The 26,548-nt window shown below is 46.7% G+C and overlaps 3 protein-coding genes across 6 annotated transcripts in view; 2 read left to right on the top strand and 1 right to left on the bottom strand.

Moving 5' to 3' along the window:
- Nucleotides 1-260: 260 nt before the first annotated feature.
- On the top strand, nt 261-1,351 carry LOC100645617 (mitochondrial import inner membrane translocase subunit Tim10). 3 transcript variants are annotated; one of them, XR_007223316.1, is made up of 2 exons: nt 261-671; nt 874-1,351. XR_007223316.1 is itself a non-coding variant. In XM_003393080.4 (2 exons), the coding sequence occupies exon 2, from the start codon at nt 1,040-1,042 to the stop codon at nt 1,313-1,315; it is 276 nt and encodes a 91-aa protein (XP_003393128.1). In that variant the 5' UTR covers nt 434-579; nt 874-1,039; the 3' UTR covers nt 1,316-1,351. The 3 variants fall into 3 exon arrangements, 1 of the variants encoding a protein (XP_003393128.1); XR_007223319.1 differs by having other exon boundaries at nt 261-675; XM_003393080.4 differs by having other exon boundaries at nt 434-579.
- Nucleotides 1,234-4,156, bottom strand: LOC100649952 (regulator of chromosome condensation). Of its 2 annotated transcripts, none has more exons than XM_012309086.3 (6): nt 4,034-4,156; nt 3,795-3,878; nt 3,058-3,437; nt 2,609-2,975; nt 2,250-2,522; nt 1,234-2,128 (listed from the first exon to the last, which is right to left on the bottom strand). In XM_012309086.3, coding segments are annotated over exons 1-6 (1,296 nt in total). In that variant the 5' UTR covers nt 4,035-4,156; the 3' UTR covers nt 1,234-1,937. The 2 variants fall into 2 exon arrangements, with proteins under 2 accessions (XP_012164476.1, XP_012164484.1); XM_012309094.3 differs by having other exon boundaries at nt 3,986-4,116.
- Nucleotides 4,157-5,173: 1,017 nt separating this feature from the next.
- LOC100649835 (hemicentin-1) overlaps nt 5,174-26,548 on the top strand; it is a 102,126-nt gene continuing 80,751 nt past the window's right edge. Inside the window, exon 1 of the mRNA XM_003393111.4 lies at nt 5,174-5,533. Within this exon, the coding sequence (XP_003393159.2) occupies nt 5,476-5,533 (58 nt within the window). The 5' untranslated portion in view covers nt 5,174-5,475. The remainder of the gene's footprint in view (nt 5,534-26,548) is intronic.

Genomic DNA, 26,548 nt, shown 5'->3' with positions numbered 1-26,548 from the left:
ATGTTTCCGTCTCTGTTTAAACATTCATAACATGTGACGCATGCGTAGAACGAGATCTTTTTTGTTTTCCATGTTGATTTTTCACGACTCAGTTTTCGGATGGTTTCTTCTATGCTTTTAGTATTTGAGTGTCAAGGCTTGTTTATATGACCGTAGTATGTAGTATAGTCATGGACATAATTGTCCATGAGTATAGTACTTTTCACATATGCATTTAAGATATATAGGTATGTTGATTAACTATGTAATATAGAATTTACTAATCGTTTCAGATATCCTAAATATTTAAATTATTAATATATGATAAGTATTTAATCTTTTTAAGTTTTGTCAATGATATTATTAATTATTATTAGAAAATTTTTCAATATATAAAGGTTTATGAAAATAATTCAAGTAATTCAATGCTGCCATGTGCACTAGAAATACTTTTAAAGTTGTCTTCCACCGGCACTGTATGCTTTATCTATGCTTTGTCTATGTTCAATGTTATATGATCGTACTAAGATCGTCGTAGTCACATGGTCACGTAGTGGCATGAGTGAAAGGTATCGCATAATCGTATGAGAGCTTTTACAGGTATATAGACAATTAATTTTTAATGTAAGAATATTTTGTAATAATTAAAAGAGAATGGCTTTGCAAAATGTTACGAAGATAGCGATTGGATGGTAGGTATGTTGATATAAAATATAGCAATCGCCGTTTAGTCGTAATAGTCTTCTTTAGTGGTTAACTTTTCACTTAAAGACTCGTAAAAGATAAATATTTTTATTTGAAACTTAGTAAGATTAATATTTCTTAAAACTTATTATTATCATTATTACTATAATATATTTCATATCCATTATTGAATAGTTCTTCTTTTTGCAGGATTATATCTTCCGTTATAGGAATATATGCGTTTACGTATGCGAGAAGAAGTATAGAGGAAAAAAGATATCGTATTATGAAAACAAAGCAAAATCAACAAAATTCTGATATTGCTAACTGAGTTATTTATCCGTTTTAAATATTATTAGCGGTAGTTATCTAAAAAATGGCTGGATTACCTCAGTTTAACGAAGAACAATTGAAACTAGTGCAAGATATAGAAATAGAAATGATGACTGATATGTTTCATCGCATGACGGCAGCATGTCATAGGAAATGTATTCCACCAAAGTATGTCAGTTCAGAACTAAGCAAAGGTGAATCAGTGTGTCTTGATCGTTGTATTGCTAAATATTTGGATGTACAAGAACGTATTGGTAAAAAGCTTCAACAAATTTCCATGCAAGAAAGCAAATTTGTAGAACAACCAAAATTAAGTTAAATAAAGTGAAATAAAATATTAATTTGTTAAGATAAATATCAGTAGAAATCTCATTTTTATGCATTTAACAGCTTTCTCCTGAGGAGATATATATAATCTTTTTGGTGGATGTAATTTAATGAAAAATGAAGTTCTTTTTGTATGTTCTGTAAAATACTAAAATAAAGTGTAGTAACAAATTTATTCTGTATTCAATTGTACAGTTTAAATAATGTAAATATAATTAGCAAATCATTTAATATTTCGAAGTGACTAAATAAAAATTCAATTTGTTGCTGCCTTGTACAACAAAAACGAGTTTTTCTTTGTAACATATGATTTGTAAGTAGAAAATTGTTTATTTCATTGTAATACATAATTAAGTAGAAAAACTAACAATACAATCAAAAACTCAGTCGATATATAAACACAATGATATTTTTGGTAGCACAAAAAATTATGTACAAATTTAAGTATCATATTAATATTGAAAATTACGTTATACCGTAATATTCATATTCTCTCCTTTAGCGCAATTTTTGTTTAAGGAGAATGAAAATTGTTCTTCTTCCTTTCGTTGTTCAAATTATTATCACATCATGTGTGAAACAGTTCAAATTTCAATTTAAGGAATTATTTATTGTTAACCAGCAGTTTTCTCCTTTACCGGATGAATCGTCGCTAATGATAGTGTATGTTGTCCTCCACCAGCAACTCGTATCACTGTTTTCCCCTCCAATTGCTTTCCTTTGACTAGTGTAGGTATCTCAACATCTTCTTCTTCTCCTGTACCTAACTGGCCACTTGAACCCATACCCCATGAATATAAATCTCCTGTATACAGACGTATGATAATACCATATGTTTCACAAGATGATAATAATAACAACATATATAATAACAATAAATAATGACAACAAAATAAACTATGATGGTACCAAAAGAAAAACTCTACCTAATTCAGTAACAGCAAACGATTGGGCACTACCTGCTGCAATGTCAATACATTTAAAGGAACTTAAGCTAGGAACTAGTGTTAATTCTTTTGCATCCAAACAATTAGATCCGAGTCCAAGGCGGCCATATTCTTTACGGCCCATAACAAATACTTGACCAGAATCATCTAGAGCAATTGTATGATGTTGTCCACTACTAATATGCCTCCAGGTCTTTCCACTAAAGGTTTTTGAAATTTGTGGATGAAAATGAGTAACAGGATCTTTTAAGCCTAAAATTTTTATGTAATATTTAATTAAATCATATTATAATGGTTTTTGAATCAGTGTTATTTGTTAATATTTTGTTTGAACTTACCAATTTGATAATAATTATTTAGTCCAAATACATATATATCTCCCTTTTGATATTCTTTAGCAAATGTACAATATGTTCCGGCCCATATATCATCAAATTCTAATTTCTTAGTAACTTTAAATTCAACTAATCCAGGAGTTAATAAAGGTCCCATACCATGACGGGTATTTCTACTAGCTGCCCTAGCAGCTACTCGTCCTAATTGACCTTGTTCTCCGCATCCACACGTGTATATATGCCCATTTTTATCAAGTAATACTAAATGATCAGCACCAGATGCTATTTTAACTATTTTTACATTAGGCAGCATTTCTATTGGGAACCGTTCATTTCCATTTAGAGTTAGACCCATGGTACCATGAGAATCCTAAAGAGAATATCGTAATTTCTTGTCATTTATTTCTTAAAATCGATAGTGGATTAGCAGTTAAAGCAAAAGAAAATTATACCCTAAAGGAACCCCATGCAAATACTCGTCCATCTTCTAATAAAGCAGCACTATGGGAATCCCCAGCCGTCACCTGAATGGCTTTGCCGGGTAGATCAACAGAGTCTGGTTCAGTTTCAGAACCATCTCTAGATGTATCTCTTCCCAATGCTCCTTCGTCATTGCAACCAAACGTTAATACTCCTCCATCTTGTCTTAAGCACACATTGTGCATACCACCAGCTGCTATAGATACTACATCTTGATATCCAGGAACAGTTGCTGGACGTGTTTTTTCAACAACTTCCTCTCCTAAACCAAGTTGTCCAACATCACCTTGTCCAAATACCAATATTACGCCGCCAATCGCAGATTGTCGTAAATCGGGTTTCACAACTAATTCTGTGAAATGCATGCAAGTGTTTAGCTATTTTACAGTATTTAATTTAGTGACGTATACAATTATATTTGTGCCGATCTACATTTGTCTCAGGACACGAAATATTCGCGGCACTATACAGAAAGATTATTAAGACGATTTCACGAAACTTTTTTTTGAAGTATTTTTTTTGAAGTATTAATATACTCCCAGCTGCCAACTAAAACGGAGCAATAATTATCGATCGTGGAACACATTGCTTAAACACATGTGCCTCATGGTTTTGCACTTTCAATAAGATTTTTTATGCTAATAAATTTTTCACCGCCAAATATATACTCGTAAAAATATTAGCTAAAATTGGAAAAATAGCAACTTACCTTGTTTTTTCCTTATCTGTTTTGGCTCTCGTTGGTTTTTTGCAGGAGCCGAAGCTGGTCGTTTTGTTGCTTTCCTTGGCGGCACTAAAAGTATATCGAGGTTATGTTTACAAATATATATATAAAACCTAATTTATGACAGTCATGTATGGAGAAACAACCGATTTTAATATCGCGACTCATATACGTACTAATTTTGCACGATAATTGTTTTAGAAATGGAATATATAGCGCCTTACTGTCGGTTGGCGCCAAAAAGTTACAATGCTGCTGAACTCGTGGCTGTTGCGCAACTCACCAGAGGCGCTAATGTCTGGATTTTTTTAACACACGAAAACTCGTCACGTTTTATATCTTTGGCTGATTTTCAACTATAGATCTCACTTCCGATGTACGAAATGCAATCTTCGTAACGGAAATTCTATCCCTTCCTTCTTCGATGGACGGTTCGTATAAATGGAAATGTTTCGATCCGGTTTACTTTGGTCCGGTAAACTGTTGAAATTGCAACAAGTACCTTTCATTGGTAAGAATCGCTTATGGATAAAAATCGATTATTTAGTAATCATTCGGTCGTTCCTGACATGCTCGTGCATTTACATCATCCGGTTATAGTATAGCTTCGCTTAATTTTTCCTATATATTCGAGGATAATTTTAACGATATGTCTAAGTAATTTGTAATTTGATAAGTATTAAATACGTAAAATAGAGCAACGTTTGGAATATTCTTTCATGAATTTATAACACTAGGGTATAATTTCCTCCGAGATTCCCCTTTAAAAAGTCGTTTCTCACCTTTATTCTTTGCTTGATTTTGTCCATAATAACAAACGTAATGTACGCGTATTGTGTTCATATGAACGAAGAAAAGTCTCGGATACTATCGAACACGAAAACGCCAAGTGGAATACAGATTAATTTAAGTGTACGATTTCAATTGAACGATAAGACGAACTAGTGATAGTCGACATAATGCATAGTTAAATTTTGTGCCAAACAATTTCCATTGCTTGTTTTGCAACGGTACTCAATAAATTCGCACGATACGACACGAGGCAATTATCCGGTAAACTCGTTTACAAAGATAGCGAAGTTCCCGCGGATCCTTTGGTTATTCGGCGCGATAAATTCATAATTCTTTTAGCAAGGTGGTGCGCGGTCACGATTCACGCTACACTGCGAATTAGAAGAGAACAGACGGTAAGGGGTCTTGTCGGGGTTGATATCTCGTGGATAACGATATGCACCAAGAGAATCGACGAGAGAGGGAGTCTTGAAAGAGGAAGAGAGGAGAAAAGAGGGGTGGATTTGAACCAGAGGGGGGCTGGCCGGTTATCAGAGGGGTCAGATACCTTGGTGCGCGCCAGTCGAAGCCGAGACTTCGTCCGCGCAACTACTCGTCGAATTTGTCTGTTGAACGGTCTTTTCCGTTCAAACGCTTTCGACTCGTCGATTTATTGCGTTCCCGTTGTCGTTTCTTTTTTTATTTCCTTTACGTCCTTAGGATACGGTTTGCGCAATCGTTTACGTGTACTCGATCGCGATCGAAAGAATTTCCAACATTCCCGGCTTTGTATTTACTTTTAATTTACGTTTAAAGGAACGAACAAATTGCGCCAGTTTGCACAGTCGAAGGTTTTACGGTGAGGAAAGCAGTTCATGTAGAAAAATCAAGAATCATGACGAAAGTGCGCCAATACAGATTTCTCTCGCTACTCGTGCACATCCTGCTTGGCGGTGAGTTTAAAAAAAACATTCCTTTTCCATTACGATATCCTGCTAAAAGTCGAAATGTTTCTTTTATCTTCTCTTCTTCGCCTCTTTCAAACGAGAGCGAAACTTTCGACGATGAAGCATCACGCGAACAGCGACAGTTTAAAATTTCTGATTATCGCGCGTATCGAAATTCGCGCATCTTCGTACGACTTATTCGTAGAATATTTATCGCGGTACTCGGTGCCAAGCATGCGGGTCGTAAGCGATAAATACGCGAATTTGGAAGTTTCCGTCGCTTGCAGCGCAGCGCATCGATCGTCCAATTCGTATGACTTGTTGAGTCGCACCTTAAATCTTACGCGCGAAGTTGCATCTACTCGGCAACAAACTTATTCGACACGATCTATTCGGGGATCGTCTTTAATCGAATCGAATAGACTCGACCATGCACGGGCATCTGCTTGAATTCTCTCAATCGAGTTAAGTGGCTTCCTAAACGCGGTAAGCTGCGCATCGTTTTACCAAGGCTTGCACGTGCTTTTAAGAAGTACGATACTATCGTGGGAGGAAGGTAATAGGAAAGGCGAAGAATGCGGACAGGTTCGGCGTATTTTTCCACTTTCTAAATCTTCCGCTTCTTTCCAGCACCGAGATCGTTCGCTTCCGAGCGATCGGTAGAATCGACGCCGACTATTTTCGAGACCTTTGCATTTGAACTTGAGACGTATCTTCGTTACAGGCCTATCTTCGCTCTTCTCTTCTTCCTTCGATTTTTCGCGATCGTCGTACTGTTCGTTCGACAGGAAGAACCTAAGAAGCAGTTTCGGCGTATTACAGCAGTCGGAAGAAGGCGATTATTAAGTTTTGTTTCGTACGACGTGATTTCAAATTCGACGTGGCAATGGGAAACACGCTTGGTAGAAGGCAAACGAAAAACCAGGAAACGCCATAGTCGCTCGTACAAATATATAGAGAGGCGGGGGCAAGGCGAATGGGCAATCGGTCTGTGAAAGTACGAACAAAGGTACCGAGCGAACAGGGAAACAAAAAGGGGGGAGGTGGGAAAAAATAAATCCTCAACCCAGTTTTCTCGTTATCAATCATCCTGCCGATATTTTGAAAGTACGACCAACATCGGTGGAAAATCCACAGGATGGACGCTACGGTCCAGATAACGTTCCCGGGAATTCGATAATCGTCCAGAGGAAAGAGGATGAGAAGCTTCGGCCGTTCGGCCTGTCTCGCGAAATTCTATTTCTCCGAGAATGTTTCCGCGTTAACGAAACTTTGAGGATCGGCGAATATTGCGGTCTACCTGGCGTAACAGTCGAATGGAAGTTGGCAAGTTTATTTTATTTGATCGCGGTGCCGTCCGGGTCGACTCGATTTTCCTCACCGCAGAACGACGTTCTACGTTCTCTGATTTTTATCGTCGATTAGCGCCGGTGCCGACCGGTTCCCAGAGAAACCATCGGTCGTTCGTAATGGCAATCGGCTGCAAGTATCTCCTCGTTTGTCGAGATTCGAATCATCTTTCATTCAACGATAAAACGTTACCCGCAGGCAATGGCGAGGGAGAAATGTATATTTCGCGAATCGCGGCGAGTTAAGAGTCGAAGGAAACTAGTAGCAGGTGCGTACGATTCGTGCAGGGCAAGATCGCGGACTCGATTAATATCGAGGACGCGCTTCACGGCTTAGGATCGGATTACTCGCTCGAGAAAAAGAGAGAGAGCCGACTGTTCTTCTAGGAAAGAAAAACAACGTGGAAAGAAAGGAGACCTTTGGAAGTAGGTGGGAGAGGAGGACACAGGGTGGAAGGGTAGGAATAACTGGTAGGAATAGGAGAACTCGCTGAATATGCATGAAACAATCGCATATCTCATGCAATTAGCCGAGGCAATTTTTTCCCTCTTTCGTTTTCTTTCGCTCGCTTCAGCTTTTCTCAATTTGTCCCCCGTCTTTCCCTTGATCCGTTGGTTCGTCTCGTTTTATCCGAAGAAAGCAACCGAAAGCTCGATTCGAATATTCAAATTGCATTTTGAATAGCGTTGATACTCGGTTTCTTCCAGTTTCTTTGCCGCTAAACTTCGCCTTTGCTATATTCTTCCTTCTCTTCTTGCCGTGTTTCTCTTTCCGCTTAAAAAATGTTGATTGCGCGAACTTTCTCGCAGCTAACCCAGTCGATGTTTCGTAGAAGGGCAGACGCGAAAACCCTATGTCGGCGATCGGAGAACGATGGAAAGTATCGCGAAAAGGCTCGGTGTCTTTTAAACATTAACCAGCTTAGAGCGCGCTTTAATGTCTTTCGTCGGTAGAGGAAGCAAAGGAAAAGAGAAAACGGACGCGGCACGAAAACACGTTCCGTTGACTCGGCAAACATTTTGTTCGCGGCCCTCCATCGATACCTCGCTGCCACGGAACCCGAACGCTTTCGCGTTTTTCCCGGGAATCTCGTTCTTTTTGGAGAAAAAAGGCGGCTTTTCCGTTTGGTAAAAGAGCACTCCGTGACTCGCGACTTACTGTGTTCTCAGAAAACATCCATCGCGTGTTCCATCGAGCCAAAGTTATTTTTACGCGCGGTTCTTCCCCTTATCGAACGTTTTCTAATAATTTGTCCGACTTGTCCTGCTGGATGCTTTTAACGTCGATAATCTGCCAACCTCTAAGAAAGATATCGTCAAACAACTCGAGCCTCGAGTACGAGATTTGGTGGCTACGTTCTGTCGTTTGGAATTTCCCATACGAGATACGAATTCGAGGAGAACGACAGGTAGAAGGTTCGGCTCGAACAACTTTCCCTGCGATTTTGTTGGAAATTTGCGGCCACGCATGGATGACAAAATAGCCTTTGTGCCAGTACCTTGCTGTTAACGAGTATTAACTCTCGCACGAGGAAATATAGGTCAAAAGTTGGCCGCAGAGTGATGAAACGGGCCGCTGGCCAGCCGGATGGGACCACGAAACGGAGTTAGTCGTGATTTTCCACCGGTCCTGGTAGTTTCAAGTCCAGTTCCGAAGTCTGCTTTTGCTGGTTCCGTTTTTTCAATCTATGCAATTTTCCAGATTTTTTTCTAAACATTTCTGTCCTGATCTTCTTCGAGTCATCGCGATTCTCAGACCTTTCGCGTCTGTCCTTTCGCGGCCTCGCGGTCGTGAACATTTCGTTCGAAGGTTAGAACGCGAGAATGCTCCGAGCCAGCAGCTCGCGTTGAAATCGAAACGAGTTCTCGTCGGTATACGATTTCGCGTGGGAGATCGAACATAGTTTGCTGTTTTTCTCGACGAGAGCAGCGCTTTAAAACAGGATATCCGAAACGCGAACAGGAGGACATTAGGTGCGCGTCCCAGAGGATCCGAAACAGGATTGAATTTTCCGAACGATGACAAGAACCACGATGTTCTTCCGCTTTCGTCGAACCGATTCGATCGACAGAAGATTGTGCACGGTTGTATTTGGGAGTAGCGACGCAACCTTGCGTCACAGCTGGCGCCGAAAGAGTACGTAGGTTGCAAGTTTAATTAAACCAGGTCGGGGAATGTGCATTCGCGAAGACCACCTTGTACTCCAAATTTTTTACTCGCGCGTTAGTTGCTCGCGTGAATTTCGTTCTGCGAATGCGCGTACCTCCTTTGAAGCGACGAACCAAAGGCGGTCGAGTCGTCGGGGGACAGCTTTTCCTTTGTTCTGGATGCGACGCGAGCCATTTAATAGACCGTAGCCTGTCTTTGTCTGCTTTAGTTCCGCGGAACGGACATATTCCTCTGGTGACTGCGCGTCGTTTCTTCCTGAAACTGTAGGACGACGACCGACGACAGGATCTCGCGGAGTTAGCTCGGTAACGAAGCGTCTGACGTTTTGTTGGTCGATCTTGGTTCGCCGGCCGATTCGATTCTCTTTCGCGTGGAGTGGTAAAAATATCCGCGTGGCCGGTGAGTTGGAAACGCGCAACGTCGGAAACGCTGGAAACAATTACATGGCCGGGAACGTTGGTAGCTGAGTGAATTATACGGGAGCCGAGGGTGGAATATGGCGTTATCCGGCTTGTCCGGCAATTTGAAAGTCTAATGCGAGCTAGAATGATTTTTCTGAAAGGGGTCGCGCGGCCTGCCGTGTTTCGCTTCGTGCCATCGCCACCTGTTGGGAGTGCGAATCCCATAAACTCCCTCCCAGTTAGCCATTCTGTTCGTAAACAATTGGAAGCTTTTAAGTAATTGCTACGCTCGTCTTGGAAACGCGCTCGGAACAATCGCATCCCGTGCTCTCTCGTCGGCAATGGTTCTTGCTTCGTTTCGTATTCGTTCGAGCCTGCAGCCCCCACGGACGTGCAATCTTGTATCCGATTAGCCTGGATCTTGAAACGGAGATAAAACGAACAACGTTCTCCGTGAATCGAAAGGGCGATCGTCTTCCTTCTAATGAACTCTCGGTACCTGTCCTTGCCTCTATGGACATCGGACAACCGAGTTTAGCCCGTTAATGTTAATAGGAAAACCTATATTCCTCTCTGTCTCTCTGACCCTTTCTCTCTCTCTCTCTCTCTCTCTCTCTTTGTACTTTAATGAGACACGTTGTAATCCTCGATTCTGATTTTCACGAGCCGATATCGGCGGTGGTGGTCGACAGTGTTTCCATGCCAGAAAATACCGACGGATCTACAGGCTTTACTGTTAATCAAGTAGCGGTTTTAAACGGCTTGTTCGGTTTACGCGGCAAGCATTATTGTCGCGGCTTCTATCGATTCGCGTGCGTTATTTGCTTCGTTTTGCCAATGCGATGAAATACCTTGCCTCTTGCCGGCAGAAATCCTATGGTAAATCTGCACAGCGTATAACCAAGTCGTAAATTAAACCGTCAAGTCGTGCCACCGATCGGAGCACTAACACCAAGGGTCGCGCTTGGTATCCCAATCGATTCGGTCTGACGGATCCGAGCGATTTCATCTCTCAAAATCCATCTCGCTGTAGATAAATAGCGGAAGAATCGCAGGATTCTCTCGAACGAAAATTATCTTGAAATTTCTACGGTGTTTCCCGTGTAGATCGCGATCCGACGTTTTTCTCTCTGTTCATCGCGAAAGAAGCATTCGCTCGTTTCGTCGACCCGATAACGAAAGGAATGCGAATAGCGCAATGTCTTTTTACGAAGTTGGAAGTAATTTTGAAAGAGAGCGTGCTACGCGCGTCACGTGGACGATACAACGTCGATAAATGTCTTTGCAGTAAATAAATTCAAATGGATGCCTCGTAAAATAGTTGTCTGTCCCGGGGGATTGTACTTTCCTTTTTTTTACGTCCAGCGCGGTTTTATAGCGAAAAACGAGCAACTCTCGACTGCAGCAGCACATAACGGCACGAGGGCGAATCAGAAGTCACCGCGTCGACGACGCAAACGTCGATCGTAACTTGCAGTTTGCCGTTCGACTTTGGCTAACGCCTGCATCCAGACGAAATGTTTCGATCGCGTACTTTGTTTTCCATTTCCTGCTCTCTGTTTCCGCCTCCCTTTTTCTCTCGCTTCGTACTTTCTCGCCCTCGTTCCGGCTATATCCTTAGCCCGATGTGTTGCGCTTTTCCAAGATATATATTCTCCGGACAGATTCGGTCGTCGCAATACGAGTTTATGTCCAAGGAAACTGTAACTGTAGTTTCGAAGTTGCGCCACGTGCTTTCGGCCGTAACAGCTGAGCAAACAATCGACAGACGCGATGTATCAGATTCTGAAAACGTGTCTCGTTTGAAACGCTAACGGTGCGAACGCAACGAAGAAGTTTGCCGGTCCGACTCGGTTCCGACTATAGTCCGTCGCGCTGTCGATAAAGTTGCAGATCATCCGTCGGAGTCGAGAGTGTTTTTACGAAACCGGGGAAAAATCACGCGACGCGAAAGCAGCAGGCATGAAACTTCGATCTCGTAACGGAGCAAACGTTTGCGCGAAGATAATAGGAACTCGCGGTAGGTGGATTTAAAGCAGGCAAGGAAGTTCACGTAGTGACGTAGCTGCGGGATTTAAAGTTCTCGCTAGGAGGTTGTAGCACATTCTGTCGTAGTTTATGTCTGTATGTGCATCCAACTCCCGTTTGGGACCGCAACAGCTGCGCTAGCCTGTGCCGTGTCACTGGGAATTACGACAATTTTGAAAAACTGTTTTTCCATGTTTATGCGACCATCGCGCGCTCCCTTCGCCGCTTCTGCCGTCGTGTTGTCGATGGAAATCGTCTCCTGTTATACGAACGCGAAACCTTCTGTGCAATTTCAAATTGTAACGTGATCTAGAAGCCAGCACGAACCGCTACGATTTTTCATCTTCCTTTAACGAGTTTCGACGCAATTCCATCGACCACGTGTACGCGTTCTTCGTGGTTCGAAAGTCGATTGGCGAAAGGAACGCGGATCCCACGGGGTATAGGGTTGTCTTCTCTCACATAGATAGTTTCAAAAATAGAACGGTGCAAAATTTTCAAAATTGATGTCTACCCCTTTGCTTAATCGCCATCTCCGATGATAGACTCAACGTTATCATTAATTAATCGCGTACGCGATACGAATCAAATCAGGGCTCGTTATATAAATTTACGTGAAAGGACACCGACGTCAAAGAATATCCTGGACACGTGAACAGGCGACGAGGACGCGAGGGCTACCGAAAGTCCGCTTTGCGAAACTTTCGAAGGAATTTGTCGGTGGGAGGACGAAGCAACCGAGGTTGGCGAATAAAGAATCACGCGGGCCGAACTATGCAGTTCAAGTACATCCTCTTCGAAAAGCTCGGGAATTTCGAACATTTCCAATAGGGCGCGCCGGACTCTGGCACCGTGATTTATAATTCCTAACGCGCGATGGATTTATTAATGCGAAAAGTTCTCGAGGAATTGGGTCTCGTTGGCTGTCGAAATCAACGCCAGGTATCTCGTTTCCCTTTTCGCGAATCCGGCCCCGAACTAGCTTTTCGTTAAGTCAGGCGAATCGTCGTTGTCGAAACGTGGCGGAATTCCACGCGAGATAGATTAAAGAAGAGGTGTCTTAGCTACTGATCTGAAAATTTGCCACGTTGACGACGTTGAACGACGACTGTGGCCAAGTCGCAGCAGGCAAAGGGAATCTGGAATAACGCGCGCTAATTAACGTAGTAATAAAGTTTTTAAGGTTCGTAAACTGTCCGACAGTAGCTGGCGGATCGTGGTTCTTGGTAGAAAGTCGAGTCGGTATTGTCTCAGAGGGGACGCGGATTCCTCGCGGTGTTCCAGGAATCTCGTTCCTCCGATAATTTTTCCCAGACAATACGATGATTAATTTTCTCCTAATTAGGTCGAAGGCTTTGCTGGTAGACGAGCGTCGGCTGAATGTTGCGGAGCATCTGCCGCGACGTTCCTTTTTATCTTTCAACATACGCGATCCATAACGTTCGCACAAAAGGGATAAAATTACAATTCTATTTTCACGTTCTCCGAGGTAGTCAGTTCAGCTGGCGGCTTTTCAACCATCGGCACTCGTTCTTCGACGAATCGTTTTTCGCTAGATGTTTACCGGCGTTTGGAAGTTTGACGCCGCAGCGTCAACCGATCGGATGATCCGGTTGGTCCTGATTGCTTCCTGCCGAAACGTCGTTGTTCGCGATCCAAGAGCCACGACCTTGCTATATCGAAATCGCATTCCGGAATAGAAAAATCTCGTTGTTTCCCTCGTTTCATCGGACATTTCCACTGCCGGGCATTTACAATTTCCAAGGTAAAAGGAATTGAATCGATCGCGTTTTCGTAGAATAACGATAACGGGTAGCGGCGAATTGCAAATAGCGAGAAATTATTCGAGGCAATTGAACCGTGTTGTTTGATCGAAACAAACGGGCGTTTCCGCGTTTCGGGGTTGGACGAAGTAGCTGTGCCATCGCATCGGCAAGCTGTTCTTGGCAAATACGAGGAATCGGTGGCAGTCGAGCGAGCTTGTTTCCGGCGAAGCAGTGGGCAAATCGAATCGAAGACAGCGACTGGACGAATCGTATAAATTCTTAAGTTCGTTGGGTCTCGTCTGGTTGGAAGTTTGGAGCTGTGCACGTACCTTTTAACGTTTGCTCTTGCGTGGCTTGCATCCGGTCCCCGTTTCGCCTCGACACACTCGTCACCGTCTCCAGATCGATATATCGACGGACCGTGAAATCGTCGGAAACTTTCGATCGGTTGTCGCTCTCTTTCTCGTTCGTCCAGAAGCACGCGCGAAAGACCGACACGGCTGCAATGAAAGTCGACAACGAGGTCCGGACGATGCAGCGACGTTTCGCGTTTCCGTTTTCCACGCGAACCGATGATCGATCGGTGGCGCAACAAAGTTGCGGAGGAGCGCTGGAACCGCGAGAGGAATCGGACAGAAATGAAATTACGTCGGAGGTTGGTCGAAGCGGTTGCAGACCCGCGTTAAAAGGAACGTTCGGTGTCGATTAATCGAATTCTTCCTGATCGCCGTGGACTGCGGAAATTCGCGTGAGTCGCGAGTTTACAGAGCTCTGTAAATCGACCGAGTGCAACGATGTTTTATCGTCGAAGCGAGCGAAAGCGTGGGCAGGCAAGCGAGTGTTGTAACTTTTGTCACCCGGCGCGAGCCCGTTTGTTTGTTTGCCCCCGCGTTTGCTCGGCCTCGATCTTTTATATTCTCCGTGGAATTTTATTTATTCGTTCGAAAAATTCCCTCTGTCTTCCTGTCTTTCTCTCTCTCTCTCTCTCTCTCTCTCTTTCTCTTTCTCTCTCGTGACCATCTCGTTGAAATAAAATAACTTCTCGATCCGCGCGAAACCTGCCGGTCAGCTCGACTCGATTAGTTGCTGGTCGTAATTTACGACGTTACGATTTCTATTTCTATTTTCAGCACGTTGCTGGCGGATCGTTCTGTTCGATCACAGTGACGCGAATACATCGCGAAAGATTCGTATACTTGGGAGCGGCGAGCGCAGGTTCCGGCGATCGGCGCGGATCAATCTGGCGACGATATTGTGACAATGGGGGTTGTCGGGGCTGTCGGGGATGCTGGGGTTGCGAAGTGTGGGCGCAACGGCGTTCCGTCGATTATCGGAACGTCTGTTTTCCGAGCGAACGATTATCCCAGCCAAACGACGCATTCGGAACACGTGTTCGCGCTCGGTCCCTCGATCCCTCTCGCTCTTGCTCGCTCCCGCTCGCGCCTACCACGCATGAACGGGGACAGAGGCATTGTGCGCCGCTGACTGCCTCTCGCGACCGGGATAAACTGGCTAATGATCGCCTCCTCGCCTCGCCACGCCTCGTTCCGACATTCAATTTGGCCGACTTTCTCGCGATATGGGTCGAAACCGAGCGACACGCTTCCCTCTTGGACGTGTTCCACGTCAAAAGTTTATCGAGCGATTTTTCACCAAGAGAATAGGCGTTTCGTGGCCAGTCATACGCCAGTAGCAAAAACATCGAGAGGGAAAAAGCCCAGGCCACCCCCGACTTTCGCTAGCTTCGTGACCTTTCGAAAATTCGATACGTGTTTCGTTTCGGTCCGTTAGAACATGGACGATCGCGTAAAAAGCGCCTGGATACATCGATCAGTGCGATGTTCAAAGCGATTCTTTTGCCACGTGTTTCGCCAGTGGCGAGGCACGGTTCTCGATCGTAATAGAATATTTTTGAACCGGGCCAAAAGAATTACGTTCGAACGAGGTTTACAAAAACGACTACACGATCGACGTACCGGTTGGGTCGGGTAGATGTGGATGGCAGGTTCACGCTGATCGCAGCTTCTATAAAATCTCGTGTCCCTGTAGCCCAATCACCGGCGTCGAGTGTTATGTAAATTTCCATCGGTACAATCGTAGCCTGTCTATGACGCGGCAGATAGCGGTAATCACGCGATGTCGTTCATCGATAAACCCTTGCTGTATGCTGCAGCCAACACCTGTGCGTTTCTTGCGTCACATCCGAGTTCGGGTGGAATCGAGCAGCGTGAATTTTGAAAACCGTGCCCGATGACCGTCGTGCTCCCTTCATTTCGAGGAAATGCGAGGATACGTCGAACCGCGAGATTAACGACAACAGCGTTTACCGATAAGCGGATCAACCGAGCTTTCTGGTGAAACGAGGAAGAACCGGAAGATCGGGACGACTCGTCTTCTCTTTTTTTCACAATTTCGCTGACGAGGAAATTGCATCCATAAGGGCTCGTTCGGATTACAGGAAGGCAATAATACCAAAGGAAGCTGCGAGAATCGTTCCTCCGGTTCTCCAACACCGCGCATCATCCTTATCTCGATGTTCCTCGCGCCGAATGCGAGCCGCGATAATTTGGCGCCGTTCGAAATCCAGCATCCAGGCTCGATCCCTGGTAATTGAGTTAAGAACGCGTAGTATGATCGATCGAAGCTGCGGTATAACCCGCCGCCGTGATTTAGTAGACGTTCGTCGAATCTTATCCTTGTGAATCTTTTAAAGTAGCACGGAGCTACTTGAACGTATTTAGGCGAGTTTAGACGAGGCACAGCGTCGACTTATCGCTAGCTGGCTCGCGTTTCCCTTGATCACAGAAACAGCTCGTGAATTCTAGGAAATACACCGTTGGACAAGAACAATCGAAACTTGGCCGGCAAGTAATCTAGTCGTTTCAGCTTCGCGGCCGAGGCTGGCTGCTCGCGGCACTCCGTCTTCCGTTAAACGGTTCATTTCCCGTGGGGTGTAAATCAGCATTGTCGCCGGTATCCGTGCACAAGCGCTTTGCTTCGAAAGTTTGACGATCCCGGAGTATCGGATTAACGAGTCTCGAGGAACTAGACACCGCGCGGATAGGGACAGGTCCGCGTAACGCTCGATTGCCCGCTCTAGACCACCAAGGGAATCGATAGCCGACAGCCGGCAAATATTAATTAGCCATCGAGTGAGAATGGACGCGAGGCAACGCGGCGTTGTGCAGCGATCCGAAGAATATGCGATTCTACCGGTTGCCTTTCATCCGCGTTTTTCATTTCGAAACTTTACGACACGCCGATCAACGTCCTCCGGTTTCTAGTCTCAAGGATAGCAACATTATCGTGCCACCCACACAGCTCGCTTCTCTAACTTTCGCAGCCAGCCTTAATGAAGAATATTTCTGAAATGAAAACTGTCGGTACTCTCGTTCAGCTATATCGCATCCTCGGGAAAACAAGATCATACTCCATACAACGGCCAATTCTCGTCCGACAGTTTCCAGACGATGCTCCTGTATTTATTCCATCGGGACGAAAATTTCAGTGAACTCCGCACGCGTACTCGAGTAGTTAGTTTTTCGTTCGTTTGCGTTCTTTTCTTCCTCTTCTCTTTTTCCCACTCGCATTTTCCCTCTCGTCCGTTCCGTTACAAAGATCGTTGCGCGAAAGAAACGTCGTCTTCATCGAGATGCTCGGAGAAGACGGCGAAAGCTATAGGAACCGATGAATCTTGGTACCTGGAATCGAGCCGGAATTCAATTTAGGTATGCCGCTAATTGGTCGGATTAGCTTCCGTTCCGCTGTGCACCGGTAACGATCCAAAGCCGCGCGAAATTCGCTTTATTAGATGAGCAAATGAAGACACGAGGCAGACGTAAATTTGCGTTTTCCGCGCGAACCTCCGTCGCTGAATCTTCCCTCCGCGTCTTCTTAGCGGTAATTGCCCGCTCTTAGAAAAGAAGTATCGTCCCTTGCCGCCGGTTCCGTTGTCGCGAGTGAATTTTAACTCGACGAAGAGCGGTCAGCGGTATTTCAGTAATTGGCATCTTAACCCGATATACCGTTGCTGTTTCGTCGAGAGTCTCTTGGACGCAATGAACAAACCTGGGTTCGCGAAGCGCGCCCTTTTGTCTTTCCCTCCTTCTAATTGCGTTTCGTTCCTTTCTCCAGCTTCGAGTCGCGCAACAATACGCCAAGACAAAGCGGTGGCCGTTGCTGGTTCGCGTCTTTCAACGTTCTACGGAGTTTTCGTTGCATGTCGAGGCCAGACTTTGGTCATAGGCTGGTCAGTGACCAGTCTATATAACCAAGAGAGGAGCGAAACTCGTGACAAGGCAATGAACTCGAGCGAGATCCGCGAAAACGCAGCCAGGTCGCCGCGGTGTTGCGATTCACGAGACCCGGTTAACGTGTTGGGTGGGAAATTTATGACGTCGTAACGCGAGCGCGAACCGCGACGCGATACGCCGGACGTGAGATCGTTTCCTTTCAATCTGTCTCCCAACGCCACTATACCAGATTAAACTACCACGCGTGTATCGCTCTCGGAGACACGGATCCGTTCGAGCCAAGCATCCACGACTCGTCCACGATCACATCGCGTGAATTTCGCGCTCCAACTTTCCAGCGTTTACGAAACACCGTATGCGTCACAGGAGATCCTGACACGAACATAGGAGAACGTACAAAGGAAACCCGTGACGACGTAACGGTCTTCGTCGAAGCAAGACGTTCCGTCGAAAGACCATCGAGTGGATTCGTGCATGCGTGGCAAAGGGGTCTCTTTCTTCGATTACATCTCGTTATTTGCAGACCGTCGGAGGCGTAGTTCGCCGAGTGCGCTTTGTCGCCTGACAGAGCAGCCGACGGTTCGTATCGACGATAGCGGTACGCGTCAACAGGAAGTCACGTACAGGGCCGTAAATCACGCGAGCTTCGAAGGGATGCGAGGTTCGGCCACGCCGTTTAGCGCACGCGAAGGGGGCGAGCGATCGGTCGTCTGCCTTTTGCATATTTATGTACACGTACGTATTTGCCGCCTGATTTTTGCTGCTGCGCCTACACGCGTTCCGCTCGTGTCATTTATAACCCGCGGTTTCCTCTCCTCTTCTCTTTTTGTTTTCTTCTTGTTCGTCCGCTCTTTCGGTGAAAACTTACCGATGAAAGCTTTCTCGATGAAAGAGCGAAAGCACCGCGGGCTAGAGAAAGAGAGTTTGGAATTGAAATGGCGATCTCGTAGTCGTACCGTTTCTATGGATATCTCTTCGTAGGAGAGACTTTGACCGGTTGGAAAATTATGCGGATCTTTGGTTGGAATTCGTGCTCGATCGTTTGCAATGCTGTTGCTTGTTTAGCCCGAGAAGAGAAGCACGCGAGCGAAACAGCCGCCACCTTTCGATCGAGCATCGCCGTTCGCGAAAAGTTCCCATTACGCGAATTGATTTTAATTAAAACGAGTTAGCTCGGTTGGAAAATTTTCTGGTTACGATGCGCGATCTATTTGTCGGAGTATTATTGGGCGTCTATGAGGGCGGCAAAGGGGAGAGAAAAAAAAGAAAGATGCCCGGCAAAGCGATTTCGTTTTAATCTCGCGGCCAGAATCGTCTGGGATACTTTGTGCAAGTGCGCGCCGGTAGTAGCGTTGGTCGCACGGCCAGGCAATCTCAAAGAAGTCAAATGAAAGGGAATTAAAAACCCGGAGGGAGTGAGGAGAGAGGGAAGTTTTAATGGGTTCCGAAAAAAAACAAAACAGCTGGAAGAAGTTTCTCGAGAGCGAAAACAAAATTTAATTAAAGCAAGCCGACCGTCTAGCGGCTTAAAGAGCTTGCACCGGATATGCCGCTATTAAATTCAAACCCGTGAATCCTCTTTGCTCGCGAGACCGGAAGCTTCGTCCAGAAGCGCGAATAACGCGTCGTGCGGACGTTATCGTCGCCGCCGTCCGACATCGTTGTTGAACGTTATCCGTACACCGTAGAGACGCTATCGAGTAGTTGCCGCCCCCGGGGCTTTTTCACCCTCTCGATCCACTCACGATTCCAAACACCCCGCAGTTGAAACATTGTTCCCAACTTCCGTGCTTGCGACGACTACGAGTATCGGTCCGCCACGAGGGTAAGAGAAACCGAAGGAAAGTGGCAACGAGCAGCCAAAGGGTGGTAAAGTATCCAGAAGGGTAGGTGGTGCATACTCGTGTACACCCTAGGACGCTAGCTACAAAGAGGGATGCAACATCGTTCCCGGTGAAGGTACCTAGCTGAATCGAACCGTGCGGGGGTTAGACACATACGGGTGGGTTAGATCCATTTTATATAAAAACAAAGGGCTGATATTTTTCCTGACGCGCGCGAGGACGTCGATGCGACTGTATCCTGTCGGTCCAAGTGCGCAAACATGTTCCATTTTGTCCACGCGTCTACGTATTCGTACACACGGCGCGTATATACATCTGTACGTATACGTTGATCGTTCGAGGAATTTATTTGAAGAATTCAGAGCTGGGACGGGAACCTTAAAGGCAAGATGTTCGAGGATGACTAAGCGGTGTACCGAGGGTTAAAAATTTGTAAAGAAGCTTCGTATATCGTTCGCATATGCGGGTGATCGATATAGGCGAGAATGGAACTTTGCTATGAAAATTCGTCGTATGGCGTGTTCGATGAACGCGAGATCCTTCGTCAGCTTCGCTTCATCGGTACGAAAGTCCGTGGAAGATGTTGTAAAAGTCCGGCCAACGCGGCGTCGAGTCGTCGACGCGGAGTCCGGCGAAATCGATCTCGGTAGCCGGAGCGTAGAAGAGGCGCGCCGGTTTTCGAGGCGAATACGAAAAGTAGAGACGAATCGAGAGGGCAGGAAAGCGGGCAGCTACGGCGAAAAAGTTGGGCCAAAGAGGAAACCGCATTTCCGCCTTTACGCTCTTCCACGGAACTCCCGAATATCGCTGATAATTCGTGGTACTTGGGCGAAAGTTGCGCGAGCCCGAGCTTCCTTTCCTTCCCGTCCCTTTATTCGCCAGATTACGAGGGAAGGCTTTTAAAAAAATTTGAAAAGCCTGCCACGAAGCGCTCGGCCCCGAGAGCGACCAGGCCCGACGCGTCGATTATCCCACCGGTAATTAAACGATCCGCCGGTCGATACTTGTCAAATTAGTAATTACCGAATGTCCCGGTAATTATTCGCCGTTGTCGTTGCCGCGGCGTAGAAAATCGGTAGGCGGAGCGTCGTTTTGCAAATTCGAAGCAGTTCGTCCGACAGCGGATACGTGACGGGTCCAATCTGAAAAATGTAAGAGTCGCACGTAAAAATCCTAGCGCAAGAAGCTTTCCAGGCTTTTCCCAGGAAATTCGTTGAAAGAGAATGTCGGGCGACGCATTGCCGCGCTGATTCTACGCTAGTCATTTCCATATGTATAGCACGGGTCTCGAGATTAACATATTCTCCCGCTCGTTACAAGTCTCTCTCCCCCGCCGTCCTCCTTTTTTGCTAACGTTTATTTCGCTCTTCCGCTCGGATCCCTTTAATTCTCTATGCGTTCCCTGTCGCTCGCCATATTTTGCATATTTATTTGTACGCGTATACGTAATTTTCAGTATCAGCCGAGGGGAAATTTTCATCGAATTCTCGATTAAATTGGCAATAACGAGCAAACACGGCTCGAAACTATACGGAGCTTGCGTCAACCGTTAGGTATCGCGTTAATATAAAACTTCGTGGCAACCGAGTTGTTAAATCAGCCGTCGCCTTACGACGAGTATCAGCCACGTTCGTTTCATCAAAATTCTTGGTTTATCGTTCTCGCACCGGCTTTTTCCTAACGTAATACGCGGACGTTCGATTCCGGAGACGATCGTTTCCGCGCGAGCAAGCAGCTCCAAGATTTTCAGGATCTCGTGTCCCTGGAGTATCCTCTCGAAAACGTTTCAATCGTTCGTTCCCCACGCCGCCGCCTGCGGGAACGATGGAGTGCGGAATCGTGCGACGTGGAGAAGGAACGAGCGCGCTAAAAGCGTTCGCCGAAAGAGAGACGTGTGTCAGAAACGGGCCGCGTCCTCGCAGTAGTAGAGCGCATCGTCGAAGAGCATTCCGTTGCATTTTTCCGAACGATCGACGCTCGACAAAACTTTTCCCTCCCGTTCGTCTTTTCTCTCTGCCCCTTCCCCTAACCTAACTCCCCTCTCTCTGTCTCTCTCTTTCTTTCACTCTTCGAGCCCTTCTTCTTCTTCTCGTCCTCCTATTCTTCGCCACAGCGAAAGAGCGGCGCGTCGTGGTGCGCGTACGTGACGCTGCATTTACATAACACCGCTGCAAATTGTCAATGCAGCCGGCTTCGAAAATAAAATATGCGCCGCTGTTCCCCGCAGAAACGGCCGAGTCTAGGAACATCCGCTGCCTCCGACCACGGGGAAGTGTCTTGGCGCGAGGATAGGCGGATGGAGCGAGGGGGTAATGGCGAAAGGGTGCGTCGTGACTCTGGGGCGAGCACATGGTTGCCATCCCCAGCTGCATCGAAGCAGCCGGAAGTGTTGGGGGCTTGGTACCGGCGTTCCCATAAGGGGGCGTGTGATTTAAGGGGTTGTGCAGACGAATAAATTTCGCCGAGTTTCAGCGGCCGTTCACGGAAAAGATGCTTAGAATCCTGCACTCTCCGCGAAAAACTACCTTCCGTGTGCACTTTCTATTCGACATGCGTATACTTACGCACGCGTCTACGATTATCGCTCGAAACGAAGGAAAACGAAAAGTAAGCTGCGTACGGTTCTCTCGCGTGCCGCTTTCCACCGCGTTCTTGCGCCGTCGTTTCTCTCGAGGCGTTCATGTTCTCCCGCTTCCAGCGTTTTTTTTTCTTAGAAAAAGGGAGAAGGAAGGGAGAAGAAGTTGGAAGGTAGAAGTGGCGGGTGGATGGATTTTCGATTCTCTACCGCCGTTTGTTTCTTTTTTCAGCCGGCCTCGCACCATATCGTGCAATTTTTTTCAAACTTTTTAACGACGAACGAGCCACCTCCGCCGTTGTTTATCTTTGGCCGACGGCCGCGCACAAAAGCTGCGCGAAACTTGCACGCCGCTATGCCTGCACACCTTTGCGTTTTTCCATTCTCCCTGGCCGTTGGCTCGAGTCTGTCCGCCGGAAAGCCACGATCCCGGGCAAAGTTCGTTTTTCTCTCGCCTTGCCGGGTATTGCAGTCGCGTTTTTCCACGACTCGTTCACGGTCATGGCAGGTTTACGGCTATTTTCCGCGACGATCCCGGTCGGACCGCCAGCATGAACAAATCGGAGCCACGATAAAAGTTGAAACGCTCGGGCTTTACGAGCGGCTAGTCGACGACGAGTTTTTCCGTCGCATCTCGCTGGTCGAAGGTCGCAAAAAAGCTCAACGACACATGCCGAGATTCCCGCTGCGCGTTTTCAGGATTTCCCTGAACACACGCGTATTTGTCTTCGCGGGGCAAGATTTACGCGCGAGTAGTTTCGCACGCGTTTCGATGCGACCCAGCCAGGCGAACGGTCGTCGCGTACAGGTGAAATTGAACGGCTTAATCCGTGCTCGACCTCAAATTATACCGGCGCGGTTACCGGCCGTGCCTGGGGACACGGTCAGTCACGACATCGGCATTCGCTGGTTCTGTCCTGCTCCGATATCGCTTCCACAGATCGACGCTCTCTTTGTTTCTCCGAATAAAATTGCACCGCCTGCGTTCGCGCTCCTTCCGACGAACGAACCGCTCTAGGTCCGATGCAACTCTATAATCCGAAGTATCTCGATTTTAATTCCCTATCGGAAAGTTTCGATCGTTCGATCGTAGGAATTATCGTGGATTTCGCGCGAACGCATCGGATGGATTCGAAGCTCTCGCGGTTAGTCGGCACCGTGACGTTTTTGACGTGGCTAGCACCTCGAAAGAATTTGGAGGAGGAATGTCGGACCAACGCGCCGATGAAACACGTAGCACGTCCGTTCGAAGCTATCGACGTCGATGGCGATAGGCTGGGCCGGACAATCGCGTCGATGCGAAGGCGGTCGTATCGCGATTTATCCGAACGGTTCGCAGGCCGTGTTTCGTATAGACAACAACGGCGGACTGGTTCGGTCCGTTTTACTTATCTGCGCCCGATGCGTCATGCACCCTTTCAATTCTGCATGAATCGCGTTCGTACACGGTCGTCGTGGTTGCAACATATAAAATCTGGCGAGCGCTGCTGGCTGGATGGTAGAGCAGAGTGTGGTAGACGCACGCGTCGGGGTTCGGTACAGCCGTAGACGTGTGTCGGGTTGCACGCGTGGTCCCGCGGTACCGTCGTGTTGCCATACAGAGCTGACGATGCGTTTAATTAAACCGGCTGTCGCCCGTCTCTTGGCATTGTTCCCCGGGCCTGAAAAGTTCTGTCCTGGACCACCGCCCCATTGTTAAGCACAAGCTCTCGTTTGCGCGCCCGCCGCGCGCACTCCGCTCCCAACAATACCCTGTTATTTGTTGCTCATTTGACGGACAACAGAAACATATCAGTCAGTCGCTCTCACTCGCCAGCCTCCGTCATTTCGATTCGTACCGTTTGAACGAGTAACGCGTTTCTCCTCTTCTCCCCTGTATCATACTCGCTCGTTCGTTTATCCGTTCGTTGAAACGTTTCATCCATCCGTGTGGGATCGATGCTGCAGAGACCAAGGGGTTGTGTCGAGGATAAGACGAACTACGCACGTACCGTCGAGTAGCAAAATTAACCGACTGGTTAACTAGCCGTCGAACGTGCAGCATCTCCGCTTCCTGTTTCTCTCAATTTTCTCACGACGCGTTCGCACGGTACTTCGTTCCCAGGTACAGCTTGCGCTCGCTCGTGAGAAGTCCGTGCTGTTTGACCCGTTCTCGAGTGTCTTCCTAACTTTGATACCTTGTTCCCGGACCTACGTGTAAGCGCGTTTCGGCACAAGGACAAATTACAACTTTTCCCTATTACGTAGCTATAGTAGATTGTACGGTTCGCTCGCCTCGTCTAGATGTACGAAACCGGAGGACGAAAACGACGTAGACTCTAAAACGCTTTTATTAAACATCTAGTTTCGTGCAATTGCTCGAGAAAAATTGTTCCGTTAATCTGCGGTTTCGGAAAATTTTTCAAACAGCTGCGCGGCACGAGATACTCGATAATTGCGAAGAAACAATGGATCGGATCGGACGAACGGATGAAAACGCGGAGAAACACGATTGCCACCAGCTATCGTTCATAAACGAAGCGATCGTTGCAGCTACAAATGGCTGAGAGCGGGTTAATGGGAAATCGAGTAGGAAGTTTGCGTGTGCCGACGAACTCGCAAACCCATCCGTTTCCGTTCGTTCTCCTTGTAAGGCGATCGAATAGCGGAGATCGTGCAGTTCACTTAGCTTACGGATAACGTTTCGATTGATCCGCCACATTCATCGATATCGAAACGATTCATCGATTAATCGGCTATCTTGCCCGTGAGATACACGATATGCGAACGGCAATATGGCAACGCGACAACGTTCTCGGCGCTGCAGATATTTGAGAACGCAAACACTTGGATCGCGTTTGCTTTAGAGCCAATTCCGTAGCGTTAGGCTACACAGTAATTTCCATTTGCCGCGAAATAACTTTTCGATACTCGCGACTGAATCCTCGGCTTAATATGTATTCCTTTTATTTTTTTTTGCCTCGCTGTTCTGTTGGCCGGTCCAGCGAGTTCGTTACGCGGCATTCAATCGCGTATCTGGGTCACCGTCGAATCCGACAGAATTGATAGTTAATTGAAAACGTTTGCTCGAGGGGAAAACTCGGCGTTGCGTCGTCGAGCGCGACCAGTTTGCGGACTTTGTGTTCCTTTGATTTTTTTTATAATTAATCGGTCGTTGGTTATAGTCCCGCGAGTAATCGAATATTTCGAGAGTAGTCGACCGGTGCAAACGCAACTTTGTTGGCGTTGTTTGCGAATTAGCGCGTAGTAGCAGATCGCACGCTGGTTGCTCAACGTTCACGCAACCGATCATCTTTCGCCCTTCGAACGTGGATGAATCGTCAGGCGGGTGGAAATGGCGCGATTCGGAAACGCGATTTCGAAGCACGATCTCGGCGGGGTTCTTGGTCGAAGCGTATTGTGTTTAACAAACGGCAGACTCGGTTCTGTTTGCAGTCTTTCGAGCACCGGTTTCAATACCGTGGGGATAAATGCGACGCATCGAGTTAACGTCCGCGGAACGAGCTTCTGTTTCCTTTGCTGCGTCTGGTTGCTTCTAGTGCACGCGCATCGGTGCAACGTCCTCGAGAGCAGGAGAATAGTCGAAGCAGGGGAAAAACGAGTGATTGTAATTGAAAAGAGTGCTCGATTAAGGCTTGGGCTCTTTTTCCGGCTCTTCTGCTCCAGCCCGATCCGAACCACCGCGTCACTCCATTCGTTCGTTCGTTCGTTGGCTCACGATTGTAACGTCACCGTATCAACGCCGGTGTTCCGTCATCCGTGTTTAATAAGGACTTTGAATAATAAGGATTTTGTACGGCGTCGTGGTCGTAATTCGCGTAACATCGGCCCAGCGTCGGTAAAGCGATCGCGTAATTACGCGCGTTTATCAGCCGCGCGATCGTACATCGACGAAACGTCGACGAGGCAGTTGGGTCGTTTATCGCGTATATACTGTGGCGTGCAGGAAGATTAAGAACAAGCGAAATCGGGTTACCTGTTAACCATCGGTGCAAGTTCTTTCTCGGTTATCGATGTATCTCTGCCTGCTGCGAATCGCCGTTACGATAGCAAATGTAATAATTAGAGGGTCAGATAAGGAACGGAGAAAACGTGTGCTACTTATTGGACGGGAAAGTTGCAGTTTGTCTAGTTAGACTGGCTGGGACTCGATAAAAGTGGGCTAGATTTGGGTACCGATGTAGATACACTGGTGGCGTGTCGGTGCAGAGACTCCGCTGGATGGTTTACGAGTAGATATGATGCTTTAACTCCGCGCGTTTTTAACTTTTCGAGAGGCACTTTGCAGTTCGACGTTCCATAGAAAACGACGTCGCGCTGCCGGAAGCGTCGCCGACTTTCCGAATGCGCCCACGGTCTCGCGGTAACGACCATTTAGCTTCTCGTCTCGCGGGGAACCGTCCTTTCGTCCAACTTTGTTCGTGTTCCTTGTTCGCCGATCGTTCGACGAAAGACAAGCAACCAAGTAATTATCGAGACCTCGGTACCGCTCCTAAGTTCGCTCATAAGCGTCTCCATTTGGCTGCATTCGCGCGTCGATCGAGAGAATTTGCCTGGAGGTCGGTTGGTTCGTTCGAACGGTGGCTACGCCGAGTATAAACGACGAATATTCTCGTAGTGATTTTTTGTAAACGA

This window comes from Bombus terrestris, chromosome 1, assembly GCF_910591885.1.
Source record: "Bombus terrestris chromosome 1, iyBomTerr1.2, whole genome shotgun sequence".
In the NCBI taxonomy this organism is placed as follows: domain Eukaryota; kingdom Metazoa; phylum Arthropoda; class Insecta; order Hymenoptera; family Apidae; genus Bombus; species Bombus terrestris.
The sequence above is the reverse complement of the archived record's forward strand: the minus strand, read 5'-3'. Positions and strand labels throughout refer to the sequence as shown.